At 43.5% G+C, this 16763-nt stretch overlaps 1 protein-coding gene across 1 annotated transcript in view; it reads right to left on the bottom strand.

The window, feature by feature from the left end:
* The window catches only part of MTHFD2 (methylenetetrahydrofolate dehydrogenase (NADP+ dependent) 2, methenyltetrahydrofolate cyclohydrolase), a 34956-nt gene extending 18193 nt beyond the window's left edge, over positions 1-16763 (bottom strand). Inside the window, exons 1-2 of the mRNA XM_033950477.1 lie at positions 16605-16763; positions 8833-9017 (exon numbers count right to left, since the gene is read on the bottom strand). Of these exons, the coding sequence (XP_033806368.1) occupies positions 8833-9017; positions 16605-16696 (277 nt within the window). The 5' untranslated portion in view covers positions 16697-16763. The remainder of the gene's footprint in view (positions 1-8832; positions 9018-16604) is intronic.

The raw sequence follows: 16763 nt of genomic DNA, 5'->3' as shown, positions 1-16763 counted from the left end.
CATCGTACTTCTTAACCGCATAAACATAAGTTCTACGCGGTTTACAAAAGATTATGAACTAAAGGCAATTTAAGGATGACAAAAGAAATTATTTAACCAAGTATTTAGAGAAGAGATGAGTTTTCAGTTGAGTTCTGAAATGTTTATAAGAACAGGCTCCAAGAAATAATAATTGAAATTCTCTATCATGTAAAGCCACTTGGAATGCTAAAGTATTGTCAAGAAATTTCTTGCTTTTACAGCCCTGTGCTGACGGAAAAGTAAACAGGGCATGAGATTTTCTACTATATTTATACGATGCTAGAGAGAATCTGTTAACCAAGTAGAATGGAGCGGTACATACATAACCTTATAGCAAAAGCAACCCAACTTAAACAAAACACGAGCCTCCACTGGCAGCCAATACAAATCACAATAAAATGGAGTTACATGATCATACTTTTTAAGACCATAGACCGCTTTAAGAGTAAGATCCTTCAATGTGCTGGCCCCCAAAGGGTGCACCAGCATAGACAAGACCAGATTAAAATCCCAAAAAGGAACAGACAGTCTAGCGGGAGGCTTGAGCAACTTGGCCGCCCGCAAGAAGCGAACAACATTAGGAATGGCAGTCAAACACTGACCCCGTAATAACCCCCAATAGGCTGACAATGCCACAAGCTGAACCCGAAGAGAAGACCAAGCCAGGCCCCTGTCCAGGCCATCCTGCAAAAACTCTAAGATGTTAGGTAGGGAAGTGTGAAAAGAGACCACTCCACACGCAGCGCACCATTCCTCAAATACACACCAAACCCGCACATAAGCTCGAGAAGTGGAAACTCTCCGGAACCTCAACAGGATTGAGATGACTATCTGAATACCCCTCCTTACCTAAGCGTTCCTTTTCAAGACATAAGGGACCCAGATTGAACATGGGAATAGAACCCTGAGTCAGAAGGTCGGGCAAGAGAGGCAGAAGATCCGCTACCAGATGCCTCACCAGGTCCGCATACCACGGGACGTCTGGGCCAATCCAGGGCCACCAGAATCACAAGGCACAATGCGAAGAAGAACTCTGCCCACTAATGGCCATGGAGGGAACACGTACACCATACCCTTTGTTGGCCATGGTTGGACCACAGCATCCAGACCCTCGGCCTAACAGTCTCTGCGTCGACTGAAGCAGCGGGGTGTTTTGGCATTGACACTCGTGGCCATCAGGTCCATGAGGAGCTGACCCCAAGCTGGCACTATCAACTGAAAAGCCACGTGACTTAGACACCACTCTCCGGGATCTAATACGCGACGACTTAGAAAGTCCGTTTGAACATTCTTCACTCTAGCTATGTGGGAGGCAGAGATGTCCTGAAGATGAGACTCTGCCCAGACCATGAGCAGAGCCGCCTCTTGCACCACCAGAGTGCTCTTGGTGCTCCCCTGACAACTTAAATAGGCTACCACTGTGGCATTGTCTGAAAGAACCAGAACTGACTTGCCCATCAAGAAGGATTGGAAGGCTAAGAGCGCCAGACGGATGGCTCTGGTTTCCAGAACTTTGATCGACCAGGTTGCCTCCTCCGTGGACCAGGTGCCCTGAGCTGAGTAACCGAGACACTGAGCTCCCAAACCAAGGATACTGGCATCCGTGAGCATCACCATCCACTGTGGCTAATCCAGACTCACCCCTTGGACTAGATGAGATGTCTAGAGCCACCAATGAAGACTGCAGTGAGCCAAGCCCCTCAGAGGAACAGGAAGATTCAGTCCGTGCCTCTGGGGCGACCTCCAAAGAACAGCATACTGAAGCGGACGCATGTGGGCCCGAGCTCACCTCACATCGAAGGAAGCCGCCATCGACCCCAAGACTTGAAAATAATCCTGCGCCCGAGGACACTGGGATGCCATAAGCAGGTGAATCTGAGATTGCAATTTGCTTACCCAGGCCTCTGGGAGAAAGACTTTGCCCAAGGAGGTATTGAACAGAACTCCAAGGTGCTCCAAGCTCCGAGATGGGGTCAACCAACTTTTGGAAAGGTTGACAACCCAGCCCAGCCACTGCAGGAACTCCACCACCTGAGCCGTGACCTGAGTGCTCTCGTGCAACAACTTCACTCAAATCAACCAGTCATCCAGGTAGGGATGAACTAGAATGCCCTCTTTGCACAATGCTGCCGCAACAATCACCATAACCTTGGTGAATGTCTGCGGAGCTGTGGCCAGACCGAAAGGAAGCGCACAGTACTGAAAGTGCTGACCCAAGATCGCAAACATAAGAACTGCCGCTGCTGGGTCAGACCAGCAGTCCATCGTGCCCAGCAGTCCGCTCATGCGGCGGTCCTCTGGCTAAAGACCAGCGCCTTAACCAAGACCAGCCCTACCTGAGTACGATCCGGTTCAGCAGGAACTTGTCTAACTTTGTCTTGAATCCTTGGAGGGTGTTTTCCCCTATGACAGACTCCGGAAGAGCATTTCAGTTTTCTACCACTCTCTGGGTGAACGGTTCGTACGGAATCTATCCCCTTTCAATTTTAGATAGAGTGCCCTCTCATTCTCCCTACCTTGGAGAGGGTGAACAACCTGTCTTTATCTACTAAGTCTATTCCCTTCAGTACCTTGAATGTTTCGATCATGTCCCTTCTCAATCTCCTCTGTTCGAGGGAGAAAAGGCCCAGTTTCTCTAATCTTTCACTGTACAGCAACTCCTCCAGCCCCTTAACCATCTTAGTCGCTCTTCTCTGGACCCTTTCGAGTAGTACGGCGTCCTTCTTCATGTACGGCGACCAGTGCTGGACGCAGTACTCCAGGTGAAGACGCACCATGGCCCAGTACAGCAGCATGATAACTTTCTCCGATCTGTTTGTGATCCCCTTCTTTATTATTCCTAGCATTCTGTTCACCCTTTTCACCGCCGCCGCACATTACACAGATGGCTTATTAACTTGTCGATCATAACTCTCAAGTCTCTTTCCTGGGAGGTCTTTCCAAGTACTGCCCCAGACATCCTGCATTCGTACATGAGATTCTTGTTACCTACATGCATCACTTTACAATTATCCATGTTGAACCTCATCTCCCATGTCGATGCCATTCCTCGAGCCTGATTATGTCATGTTGCAGATCTTCACAATCCCCCTGCGTCTTCACTACTCTGAATAACTTCGTATCGTCTGCAAATTTTATGTGTAAATATGTTTATTAAAGTTTTTCAATAAAATGCTAGCAAATAATACAAAAACAAGCAACAAGATTCTCAATAATGTGCACAAAATACTGCAGTACCCCAACCATCCCCCCATCCCCCATTCCCACAAAAACACACATCATCATCAATAGAAGAGCCACAAGGAGAGAGAGTAAAGAGAAATCATAAATTCAAAAGTCTACTGCGGGTACGTGGAGTAAGGTCCATCCAAAAATGTTCCCAGATAGAGCAAAATCACCGTCCAAGCATAAAATCCAGATCCCCAAGTTGTCTACGCTCCAGGGAGGCATGTACAATCATCAACGATCTCCATTGGGCATTAGACGGAGGTTCAGGGAACAACCAGTTGAGCAAAATAGCTTTCTTACCAAGGAGCATCACCCGTGCAAGAAAAGCGGTCAGTCCTTTAGGTTTCGGCAATGCAATGATATCGTCTGCAAATTTAATCACCTCACTTGTCATACCAATGTTTATAAAGATGTTGGAGAACGGGTCCAAGCACTGAGCCCTGGGGTACCCCACTGGTAACGCTCTTCCAGTCCGAGTATTGTCCATTTACCCCCACTCTCTGTTTCCTATGCTCCAGCCAGTTTTTAATCCACGTGAGTATTTCACTCTCGATTCCATGGCTCGCAATTTTCCGAAGTAGTCGTTCATGTGGAACCCTGAACACCTTCTGAAACTCCAGATATACAATGTCAACCGGGTTGCCCTTGTCTATCTGCCTGTTTACTCCATCAAAGAAGTGCAGTAAGGAAAAGCTGATGGGAGGCCCTGATTGGAACATGCAAGTAAGCCTCCGTCAAATCGAGAGAGGTCAGAAACTCCCCCGGCTGAACCGCCAGATTTGATCTCAATGTCTCCATGCGAATAGAAGGAACCCTGAGTACCTGTTGACTCCCTTCAAATCTAAGATGGGTCAATAAGTCCCCTCTTTTTTGGGCACCACAAACACTCCTGAACAGGGACTGGAACTACTGCTGAGATCTAACAATCTTTGAAGGGTCTGGCAAAAAGCCTGCTTCTTCTACGGTGCCTGGCAAAGCGAAACTAGAAAAAGATCTGGCAGGGAGTGAGCAAACCCCAGGGCATAACCGTCCTGAATCACCTCCAATATCCACCGATTGGAAGTGATTTCTGCCCATTTTGGAGAAAAATCACACAGCCAGACACCCACCGGAATCAGTGGGGGCACCAGCAACGAGTCATTGGACAGGACAGGGCACAGGCGGAGAGATTCCAACTCCTCGACAAGCCCCCCGAAAGGACTGCATGCCCTGAAAGAAACGACCCCTGGAAAACCCAGAAGAGGAGAAGGGAGCAGCCCCACACCCAAGGCGATATCTGCGGAACTCCCTCAAACGTCCACGAGCAGTACCACCCCTAACAGCCAGGCGAGCACGGTCTTCAGGTAGGCAGGGAACTTTAGAGTCCATCAGAGTCTGAACTAACTTATCCAAATCCTCTCCAAACAAAAAAGACCCCCTAAAGGGAAATTTAGTAAGTTTAGTCTTGGACGCCGCATCTGCCGGCCAAGCGCGATGCCACAAGGTACAACGAACGGTCATCCCAAAAATCATAGACTTGGCAGACGTCCGCGCCAAGTCATAGAGGGCGTCTGAGAGGAAAGAGACTGCTATCTCAATCTTTGCCACCTCCTGATCCACCAAGGGCCAGTCAGACTCACGGTCAAGGACACGCTCAACCCACTGAAAAAAGGCCCGAGCTACGAGCCCCCCACAAATAGCCACCTGGACTCCCAAGGCAGAGACATTAAAATTCTGCTTAAGAATGGCCTTCAATTTACACTCCTCAGAGTCCCGTAAAGCAGAACCACCCTCTACGGGCACAGTATGCCACTTAGCAATAGCCGCAATAGCCGAGACCACCGCTTCCACCACTGGCGTCTTCAAGGTAGTCTTATACGCCTCCATGGAGTGCATAAACCAAAATGGCGCCTCTGGTGTTTTCCACTGCATAGGAAAAGAGCAGGACGCAGAGCGGATCCCCTTAACAGGATCTTCCACACGCAGGGTCTCAGGTGGTGCATCCTCAAAGTGCAACACCGAGGAGACCTGCTGAATCAGATCTGGGAGCTCGTCTCTCTGAAAAAGGCACACAACGGATGCCTCCTTGCTGGTAGACGGAAAAACCAAATCTCCAGCACCAGTAGCCGTCCCCTCAAGAGGATCCTGGAGGTCTCCCCAAGGGTCCAGGTCCTCACCTGCCCCTGTTTTACCAAGACAGGGAGAATGTCACCTGAGGCTGCAAAGAAACTGGAGGGTCTTCCCACCAAAAATGGCGAAGTTGTGAAAATAACCCCTCCAGGGCCTGTAGCAGCTAGAAAGCCTGAACTGTCCCAGCCGCTAAAGCAGGCAAGCCAGCATCAGCTGTGAGAGAAACAGCTATGAGGGAATCCCCAGCCACTTCAGCGGTAAGGGAATCCTTTTTACCCTCACCGGTGGCAGCTGAGGAAATCCCTTTTCACCCTCACCGGCGGCTGGGGAAAGCCGGGCTTCCCCGCTGTCAGCTGCCGACTCACAAGGCTCCTCCTCCACTGCTCCGGCCTGTGCAGCGCTTACACAGACCAGCCACGAGTGCCTCGCATCTGGAGCAAAATGAGCACTTCTTGCCCTGTGAAGTGCTCATTGCTCCATAAGCGACCTAACTAAAGAAAAATGCCGGTTACTTGAAAAATACAGTAAAATACATTAAATTTAAAGGGAAAGCAACCCTTCAGACCGGCACTGCCTCAGGATTTTTTTTTTTCACACAGAACTAGTTCTCAAAGCAGAATGCCTTACTTGAATTAGGGGCAAGGCTTACTGATGAGGCACCTCTAAAAAAAATGTTGGGGAGGTGGAGGGACCCAACACGAGACCCGCCGGATTTGGCACCCCCAAGGTCAAACGGACCCCCAAACAGGGCCCACCCAAGCTCAGTCTGGCACAAAAATAGGGACTAGGAGTCCTGAACAAAATCCATTAGTCCTACAGAAAGGAGATGGGTACAACTCACTCACACCTGCTGGAGACAGAAGACTGAGGTAATTAGGGGGAGTAACCTATTAAGTACCATTCCAAAGATTTGTTTCAGTCTCCACCTACTGGTCATGAGGAGATATAACCCGCTTGTGAGATGCCTATGCCGGTCTAGAGAGTTGTTAAAGAACAGCTTTTATGCTGTTTATCCTAGGAAAAAGCAGTGGGTTTTCCCGAGTTCATCTTAATAATAGACTTGGGAAAATCTTTCAGGAAGTTATCCAATCCATCTTTAAGTTCTACTATGTTAATGCTATTCCCTGTTGCTCAGGATGCATTCTCAGGGCATGCATTCCACAATTTCTATATCAAACTCTGCCCCCCCTTCCCCTTCCCCCCCCCCCACACACACACATTACTCCAGTAGTCCCATCTCTTTTCTCCAACTCCCACTCCTTACCTTTGGTAAGTATCTCAACTTGTGCCTTTGATTTCCTCTCACGCACTATGGGCTCAATTCACTAAACTTACCAACGGGATCGTTGTTGGCCGATTTTCTGGCCATTTTTTGCTGAGTGACCAATACACAAACAAATTTACATGCAAATGATCTGATCGGATGCAAGCCCTACAGCGACTGAATTGATCACTATAAGAGCAATTGAAACGCATGCTGGGGGTACTGATTAACAGAAACCTGAAGCCATCAATGCAATGTGCGGCGGCGGCAAAGAGAGCAAACAGGATGTTGGGCATGATTAAGAATGGGATCACGAGTAGATCGGAAGAAGTCATAATGCCACTTTATAGAGCAATGGTCAGACCACACTTAGAATACTGTGTCCAACACTGGTCTCCTTACCTCAAGAAGGATATAGCTATGTTGGAGAAGGTGCAAAGGCGAGCCACGAAACTAGTCAAAGGAATGAAAAATTTGAGTTATGAAGAACGCCTCTGGAAACTGGGACTGTTCACACTCGAGAGGAGAAGACTGAGAGGCAATTTGATAGAGACTTTTAAAATATTAAAAGGATTGGATGAAATAGACCAAGAAGCAGCATTACTAACATTTTCAGATGTGACACGGACAAGAGGTCACAGCCTGAAACTGGGTGGCAGCAGGTTTAGGACGAATGCCAGGAAGTTCTGTTTCTCACAACGAGTGGTGGGCGCTTGGAATTCTCTTCCTGTGGATGTTGTGGCGGAGACTACTCTTCGGGGTTTCAAGCACAAGTTGGATATACACCTTCTTGCAAATCATATTGAGGGATACGGTAATTTCAGGTTTTCATAATAGAGAACCTAAATGGGCCACCGCGTGAGCGGAGAGCCGGACTTGATGGACCTCGGTCTGATCCAATGAAGGCATTTCTTATGTTCTTATGCGCAGAGTATTCTTGTTGGTTCTTGATGCAATGTACCAATGCGCTTGTTCTTCGCGCTTTATTACGTAGTTAGTGGGTGTGGTTTATTCACACACATCATTAGGAAGGGGGAGGGGTGGATGGAGTTTACTAGTGCTGGCCCTACTAGTTGGTAATTTTTTAAAAGGAAAGATTTGTGACTGCCGCCGTGCCTTATATTTTTGTGTAGGCAGACTACGGGCATGTATCGAACAGAACTTCAACACGCTTTAAACACACATGCTCGCAATGCGCATGATACAGAATATTTAAAGTTATTTTATAGTTATTTTTAATAGTTTTATGCGGAATTGTAACCTCAATACTGATATTTCAGGGCAGAAGAATCAGCAAGGATAGTGAGCGACTGGTCCTCAGCAGTTGCTCTTTTTCGGATCTGCAAACCCGATCGGTATTTCTTCTTCTGCTTTGTGATTTGATCGCTGCCTACTTTTGCAAGGCATTTCCCCTCATTAGTCTGCTCGGATCAGAGATTGGGCGAGTGCTCGGAAAAGCACATCGGACAGCAGTTTTGTGAATTGGGTCGGGGAACACGAATGATCGCAAAAGAAGTCAAACTGGTTTAGCGACGATCGTTACAGGATTGGTGAGTTTAGTGAATCAGGCTCTAAGTTCTCCCACCCTGGTATGCACACCCCTTCTTCCCCCAAACTCTTTAGCACAAACAGAGAAGGTGAGCAGCTGCATGCTGGGTCATATCCTCTGCCACACTGCTTCTGATTGCTGAATTTGAAATTAATGGGATGCCATTCAAATTCAGTAGGTCAGAGCTAGCACAGCAAAGAACATGTCCCAACATTCAGTCAGTCATTCTCATCCTCTGCTACTGCTAAATTGCATCAGGAAGAGAGCAGAATGAGAGGCGAAATAAGGGGCAAGCTAGCAGGTGCATTGCAGTCTTCAGTGCCAGTCATGCCTTCTTGATCTCTGTGTAAAATTCTAAACAGAAGGGGAATTCTGTGCAAATTCTGCATTGTGCAGTTGCACAGAAATCATCCAAGAGTAACAGATGCATTCCTTGTTTGGGATGGATAAAAATGTTATCCTTCATGGCTGCAATCACTGCTCAAAGGGCACAATCAATTTAAGAAGTGTACAGAACATTTGCTGCCTAAAGGTATTCTCTAGAGGGTCTGCAGCAATAGTTCCAAGACATTAATATCATACAATGCAAGACGTGACTAGTTTTTTGGAAGGGTAGAGAAACCAAACCATGTTAATAGGAAAACAGTAAGGATGACCCTACCTACATCAGCAGCAGCTTTTGTCTTGTTAAGTACATAGGAGTGACTTGAGGGATTTTCCCCAACTAGAACTACACTGAGGTGGGGTCTCTTGTTACCAGCTGCTACCCACTGTTCCACATCATGCCGAGCTTCCTGCCTGATTTGTCGTGCCAGTTTCCTTCCAGAAATGATGACTGCTTCATGTCTGCAAGAAAAGAAATGAATATGCTGTAATGCTTCTGTCTAAAGCCCCTTAAAATGCAGTAGAATCTGAATTGTTTCAAGACAAGTTTAAGAATCAGAACAGTCCTTATATCCTGATAAAAACAGAGTTAAATATTATTTAAACATTTATAGTTCAGAGCTATCCACAGGTGTACGTGAGGTACAAACATACAAATTACTGAATCGATCATAGTTAAAGCAAAACAGAACTAGAATAAAAACAATACATGGCTAAGCTTACAACTTTTCTTCCATCACTAAAACTCTTGTTTCCAAAAGTCTGACTGGATAGAAATAGCTTCAACTGTTTCCTGAAGCTGCAATAATTTTCTAGTTTCCACTACCAGGTTATTTCATTCCCAACAAAGTTCTACTTCATGTCTCTGCTAGCCAATTGAGCAGCAGGCAATTGTTATGAGCTTAGCACATTCAGAGTGCAGTGTTCTGGCAAGTATACATGGCTTCTTCAGCGAAGTCAAAACAATAAGGTGTTTCATCAGAAAAATAAGACAGATTATCTTAAAAACTTGTCAATACACTGGTAACCAGTGTAGTAAAGAAAGAACAGGGATAATGTGCTAAAAAGAAAAAAATGCCAGCCAACATTTGGGCTGAAGAGCTCTTAGAGAGCCTTAAACATTAACAAAGGTAAACTCAAGAGCAATGAATTACAGTAGGGGAGGGGTGGGTGGGAGGTAGGGTTTTCTTTGTTGGGGGGTGGGGGTATGGTGGGTCCGGGGAGGACATAAGAGTCCAGTCCTCCGTGGGTGTTTGATGAAACTGCATTCCATGGTTATTATTGCTGTTGTACTTACTGTTGATTAATAAAATAGATTTCAACATAGAATTACAGTAAACCAACCTAACCAAGATCAAACATTAGAGAACTGCTCTGAAATCAGCTAGAATATGAATCATTTTTATTACACAACCTCAACCTAAAAACATGAAATTAAATATTTAAGAAAAGATTTCATGAAAAGTGATAAATTATCCCCAAATTTCTAAATTTGGACATAAAATCATATAGAAACTTGATTAACTACAAATTCAAGGCATTATACTTTAAAGTCTAAATCAAATCAAATATTGCCAGTCAAAATTTTTGCTTATATATATGTATATATAAGCAAAAATTGATTTGATTAAGACTTTAAAGTATATAATGCCTTGAATTTGTAGTTAATATATATATACATCTGGCCAAATTGAATTTGTAGTTAATGTATATATATCTGGCCAAAATTATGACTGGCAATATTTGATTATTAAGGCTATATACTTTTTTTGCCAGTCAATAAATCATTTCACCCACGTTAAAGAGATTACCGTATACTTAAAGTGACATCTTGTTGGCAAAGATAATATTAAAAGCAGCTGTGACTTGAGTTTTAAATTTCGCAACTTTAGTGATGGCTTTTAAAAGAAAACAGCAAAGGAAACAGTAAAGACATGCCATGGACAATAAATCGCTTCTATGTAGAGAGCAGTCTGCTTAAGCAACTTCTATTTCAGTTCTACTCTTATCGCACACCACCAGAGGCAGTGTGGTGGTTGACCCCAGGCAGAAGATTGCAGAAGATTACAGGAGTGCATTATATTTGCAATCCATAGATTACCAAGCTAAAAACTGACAAGACACTACTGCTGCATACAAGATCCAGAGCAAGTCAGTCACTTTCTTGCATGCCACATACAACACAAGAATGCATTCTATTACACATAAAGTCCCCCCCAACCCACAGTTCAGATTTCTTATATCCTAAAAATAAGGCAAAGAAGATAGAGTTAACCAAAGTCTGTCTTACAATATCATTTTTCAGTGTTTGACCACCACCAAACATTTAGAATATCCTACAGCATTAACAAAAAAACCATTTTACTTTTAGGTACCACCGTACACAATCAGTTAAGAATGCTTCCCATCCCCCAGGCACTGCTGTCAACCTCAGATGAGATGGGTTTGCAATAAGACAAGTTTACTTTCTGCATTCTATGAGAACACATTGAACTGTACAGTATAACAGCTAAATTTGCACAAAAAGGCCTATATAAATATGACTGGTTAACTTAATTGCACGTTTTAGTGCAAACCTTTGCTTAATTTTTCACCTCCTGCTACACTTTACATGAAATCTACTCCAGCAGCAAGTGGATGACAAGGCAACTTCAGTTATGCCTAGACCAAACTGGACTACAGGAACCGCTGCCAAGACATTCTAGCAAATCAGACTCTTCATACAGTATGAAGAATTCAGCATAGGAGGCTAAATTTAGAGCTCAGTTGAAAATGTCACAGCTGCCATTTACACCAAGTGAAGCATCTAGGTTTCCTTTCACTTAGTCCAATTGTAGTAGCACTTGTACAGATAGATTAAGGTCACAAGTATTTTCCAGACAAATTTGAAAACTAGAGAACTTCTCACTTTGGTAAATAAAGGGAAAGATAGGGAAAACTTTAAGAAGGTCAGACTCTGTATTCTTAATCAATTTTGTTGAGATTGTCCAATCGCAGAACAAAACTAATGCTAATACTAAAGGAAAAATAGAACCCAGAACTGGATCTGTGGTCACTTTTGTCCTTGGTGTAGAGAGGTCACCACTACCTAGTCTCATTTCTTCCAGGTACTTAAGATGTTCCACCCCTTCTCCTTCCCCATTCCAGCGCTCACTGCTCACTCTCAGCCTTACCCCAATTTCTCTCCAGGTTTACTTGAGGTATCCTGTGTCCCTGATCCATCTTTTCCTCATATAGTTTTACGCTGCATGTCATAATTGCTCTGTATTAGCCATATGGCTGCTGTACTCCTATACATTTGCCAAAACATCATGGGAGTTATGGGTACTACACTGTTCAAAAGATCCTTTATCTACAAAGGCTGTTACTCTTCTAGACAGCACCCGCTACTTATACCTCTGCCCTCAGGATTCTTTTCCTGTGCTTTCGTAGTCCTAGTTCTGTCACCTTCTCACTCTGGCCTCCCTCCTTATGCTTTCATAGCTCCAAGAGTCATGGTTGCTGTGCAGGGATCAGATGTTATCTTAACTGTTAAGATATTACATAATGGTACACCTGCCCAGAAAAAAAAGGTTGACTCTTTTGAGCTTTGGTGCTGAAGGATTTTATGCATGCCATGGACTGCCAGAAGAACTAACAATCAATTATGGAAGAGATCAAACCAACTATATCTTTCAAAACCCAATTGATGATGTTATGACTGTCTTATTTTGGTTGTACCGTCAGAAGAGAAAGATCATTGGAGAAGGACATTATGTTTGGGAAGATTGAAGGAACCAGGCGAAGAGGGCGATCTGTAATCAGATGGCTGGACATGTTGAAATTAACCATGGGATGATGCTGGAGGACCTTATCGGACTATCTGTAATTCATCAAATCACTAGGACTCGAACACGAGTCGATGGCACCTAACTAACACCTGCCCATCTTTCACCCTAAATACCTGCCTGCACATTGTGTTCACTAAACAATCATCAAGTGCTCCCACATCTTCCTTAAGCAAGATGGAAATGGGCCAGGAACACTGCGTTCTTTTTTTCAGCACCTTTCCTATGGAACAATTTAACACTTTCCTTTGTGCTCTGAACACTTAAAATTTTTATGAGTAATCTGAAATCTCTTATTTCTACTTTCGGATGATCATTTGGTATGCCATGGTGTTAGCCTAGAAGACTAACGGTAGTTCTTAACCTTATGATTTCTACTCTGGTTCTTTTCTATTAAATTTTGTTGTTCCTTTCCTTTGCTCATTTATTTATAATTGTATACCACTTTGACTTGCATATGCAACTGAAGCAGTATAACAAATTTTAATAAACCATATTACAAAACACTGCAATCAGGTGCTGCCACCCTACTCCATACATTTTACCTCCTCCCTGTAGCCAGGTGTTCCTTATATGCAGAGAGCATGATAACCAAGACTCTTCTTCCCAGGCAGAGCTCATAAGTGCACAGTTGGCGCTCACACTACAAACGATGTGATGATCAAGTCATTGGAGAAAAGTTCTGGGGAATCTAGGGAAAATCTATCCAAATTATCACTGTCTCTAGGATCCCAGAGCAAGGAAATGCCTGGCTAGCACATCAGAAAAAAAATCATGGCAGCACTACAAGAAGCGGAGAGGGCCATAACCCAATAACAAGTCCCAACCTGATATCTGAAATACTTAGCCTCGGAAAGAAAAAGGATCATGCAACAATGCTGCTGTCATTAATACAGGAAGGGTATTAAACCCAGAATGAAGATAAAATCCTGCATAACAATTCAAGCAATAAAACTCATTTGACTCAAAAACTTCTCACTACTGTAGTACTACAGAAGATTAGGGAGGTGATTTTAGAACGTTAACATGTACAAATCAGCATCCAGGCACTACTTATTTGTATGCAGCTTGCACACAATTTTAAAGGGGCACATTCTGGAATATAAATGCACTCCCTGTTATGCAATAGTAATACATGTATACTTCAAAAACTATTGGAGTCTATACCTGCTCTGAGTTATACAACTATCAGATAGTAATGGGGATTGGAGAAGTATTGAGGTCCAAATTGTGATTTCTCTCTGGTGATCAAACTCACTTCCAAAACAAAAATCAGACAGTTTTGCAAAACCCACAGCTTAACATGAATAAGTAGCAAAATCTATGGGTTTTTTAATATTCAAAGTCCTGGGTGCTCTTTCTTCTTTCCAGCCCAACACAGGATTAGAAAGAAACTTTATATAAAAAGAGTTAAGAAGCCTAGGAGCAAAACAGCTCTGCAATAACTGAAGACAAATTTGGTACAGAGAATAAAATCAATGAGAAGACAGTTCAAAAATGGGCAGATCAAAGTGGGTGTTCCACAGAAAAGAAATGGCCTAATGCTTGCTATGGGAGACATAGTTTCAGTTCCTGAAGCATACAAGTTTTGCTATACTGAACACTGCATCATGACTTACTTGCTCTTTTCAAATTCATTCTCCCCTTTTCATTACTCTCTTGGTCAGACAAAAACAAGACACACATGAAGAGGAATCGAGAATAGTTCCATGAGGCATTTTTCACATGCTTCCCCTATTACACAACTCCACCCACCCATCACCACCACTCTTACCTATCCCTGTTGGGCTGGTCTTGAGTCAAATGACTTTTGTTTGATTTACTCTAAAATCTACTGTGAAAACTAGTAATAGAATCATACAGCTTTCCTAATAGTTGCTACATACCATGACACCTAGTGACTGAACCATGTTATTTGCTAATAGCTGGTGTTTCATTACTATTTCATTATATAGCCATACCTATGGCCACAGCATTCTAGATAAACTGTAATAGCTATGCTTGAAATCTGTTCAGTGGCATCTAACCATACAGTTTCATTAATTCTTTCCAAACTAGCTGAATGCTTGGGTACTTCTCCATTCAATGGTCATCTACCCTTCAAGTCTGATACACTTGGCTCGTGGAATTCTTTCCAACCTATATGTCCCACATTCGTCCCCCAACTTGTTTTGATCAAGTCTGTAAAATAACTGTTCCTGCTGTCATACATAGTTCCCACAGCCTATACATAATTTACAGAACACATCACATTCAGCAAATATATCATAAAGTATGTTGTCCTTGCTCTCTGTGGAGTATCACTTCCAGTGCAGCATTAAATCAGCCACTGTAAAAGCACTGTGCTTTTAATGTCATTTTTCATTGGCTGCAGTCCATGTGTATGGAGGCTGTTTTACTTGTAGGTAAACAGTCTTTCATTTTAAATTACTATAGCCCAGCTTGGATACTGTGGGTTTAGCAGAAGGATGCAGGCTGCAAGCTCCAACAATCCCCAGTAGTCCTCAGTGGTTCACATTCACATAGCCAAACTTAAAGTTTCAGTTGCAGAAACAGTTTTGGCAAAAAGTTTTTGGATAGATAGATTCAGCTTCAGCCAGCCACTAACCACATATCATAGAAAACTACAGTGCCACTAAGGTATTACTATTGTAGATTTCATTAGATAAACCATTAAGAACATAAAAACCTTTGCCTTGTGTTACATATGCCCTTATTTGTTTAATCTCCCCTAGAACAGCAGAAGATTTAAATTTGGAATCTTTAAATGGGAAAGCTGATGAAAGACTAACCTTTCTCGGACTAGTAGTATCTGCGAGTCCTAGTAGGGCAGAGATAAACCGTGGGTCAGGACTTAGATTAAGAGAAACTTGAAATCAGATCACAACTTTGCTATGCTCAACATGACAGCCAAAGAATATTGATATGCTGTAGTCTTTTCTAACAGAACAGTGAGAGACTTGTTGTACAACTAGGTGTAAGCAATTCCACAGCTTTTTGAGTTTGTTTGGGGTATTTTTTTTTTTTTTTTTTTGGGGGGGGGTTAATGCATCTAACGCTTTAGAATCTGCTGGGTACTCAATCTAGATTAGACATCCTGAGAAAGTAAAGTGGCTAAGCAGATCCGGTATGGAATATTCTATGTATGAAACACTAATGTTATGTTATGAACCTAAATGTACACCAATTTAATAGCTTTCAGGCGGTATATAAGAAATGTTAAAATTCATAAAATAAAATTGTGGGCCTACATAGGAACAGCAATGGAGCAAAGGACAGAGAATGATTATCATTGGGAAGGGACCAAATTAAAACAATGTCAGTGGAAAAGTATAAAGCTGAGCTATCTGAGTGATACTGAACAGAAAGCACAAGCTAAATCCTGAGGAAAACAAACAAGGGTTACAAGCAATAGATGAAATCGGTAGAAGGTACAGAGCCCGAGGTTTGTCTTAGGACACAGGAGTGGATGAAAGCTCTACATAAAAACAAATAAGGACTACCTTGGGCTTCCTTGATTTGTGACAGCTTTGGTTCCCATTATCTCTTTTTAGAGGCTACATCAAAATATCATTTAAAAAAGGAACAGATAGAGGGAGGAATATTGCTATTTCTTGAATGAAATGCAAAACATTGTCAGTATTCGTTACTTATGTATTGCTTCTCTGTAATTTTCTTTCTGGTTATCTATCTATCTATCTATATTTAAGGGAAGGCAAGAAAAAGAAACGTCTATGAAAAGTGGACAGGGAAGAGACTATAGCCATGCAACCGAGCTGCAGGATTTCGTCAGCCACCTTGCAATTTCCATTCTCCTCCACTAGTGGAGTCACCACATCCGCTGAACAGAAGCTAGAAAATCCGCATAGATTAGAAAGTCCTTAACAGATTACACTCAGGTTCTGGAGCCCCAGCACTAAGGTTAAAAAAAAATAGCCCTAAATCCCAAAGCAAAGGCATAAAGCTAATAGCTGGCCCAGCAGAGTTAAGGATGTGGGTGATCAGAAGGTAGCTCCTTCGCAATTCAGAACCTCCCTATGCCCAAATTCTCCCCTTCCTCTTCCCAAAGACAGGGAGAACAGAGCAAGACCTTCTCTCAAGGATGAACAAGTGTACTCCTGCAGGCAGAGCAGGAAACGGGAGACAGAGCAGCGTAGTAGTAGAGAACATAGTTGCTGGGGAGGGGGGTGAGAGGAACGGAAACCCTTTCCCGCTTTCTTACCTAGCGGCTGTGAGGTGCAGGCGGTGGCTCTGTATACGCGCTGTAACCCGGCATATAGAACGTAATAGCCCGATAGGGGTGAGCGTTGCCATAGGAACAGCAGATTCTCACCCTCGAGAACAGGAGAAACTGACCGGGAGGAAAGTGCCCGCGCTCTCT

This window comes from Geotrypetes seraphini, chromosome 6 (genome assembly GCF_902459505.1).
Source record: "Geotrypetes seraphini chromosome 6, aGeoSer1.1, whole genome shotgun sequence".
Lineage (NCBI taxonomy): Eukaryota > Metazoa > Chordata > Amphibia > Gymnophiona > Dermophiidae > Geotrypetes > Geotrypetes seraphini.
This window is presented reverse-complemented; position numbering and strand designations above follow the sequence as displayed.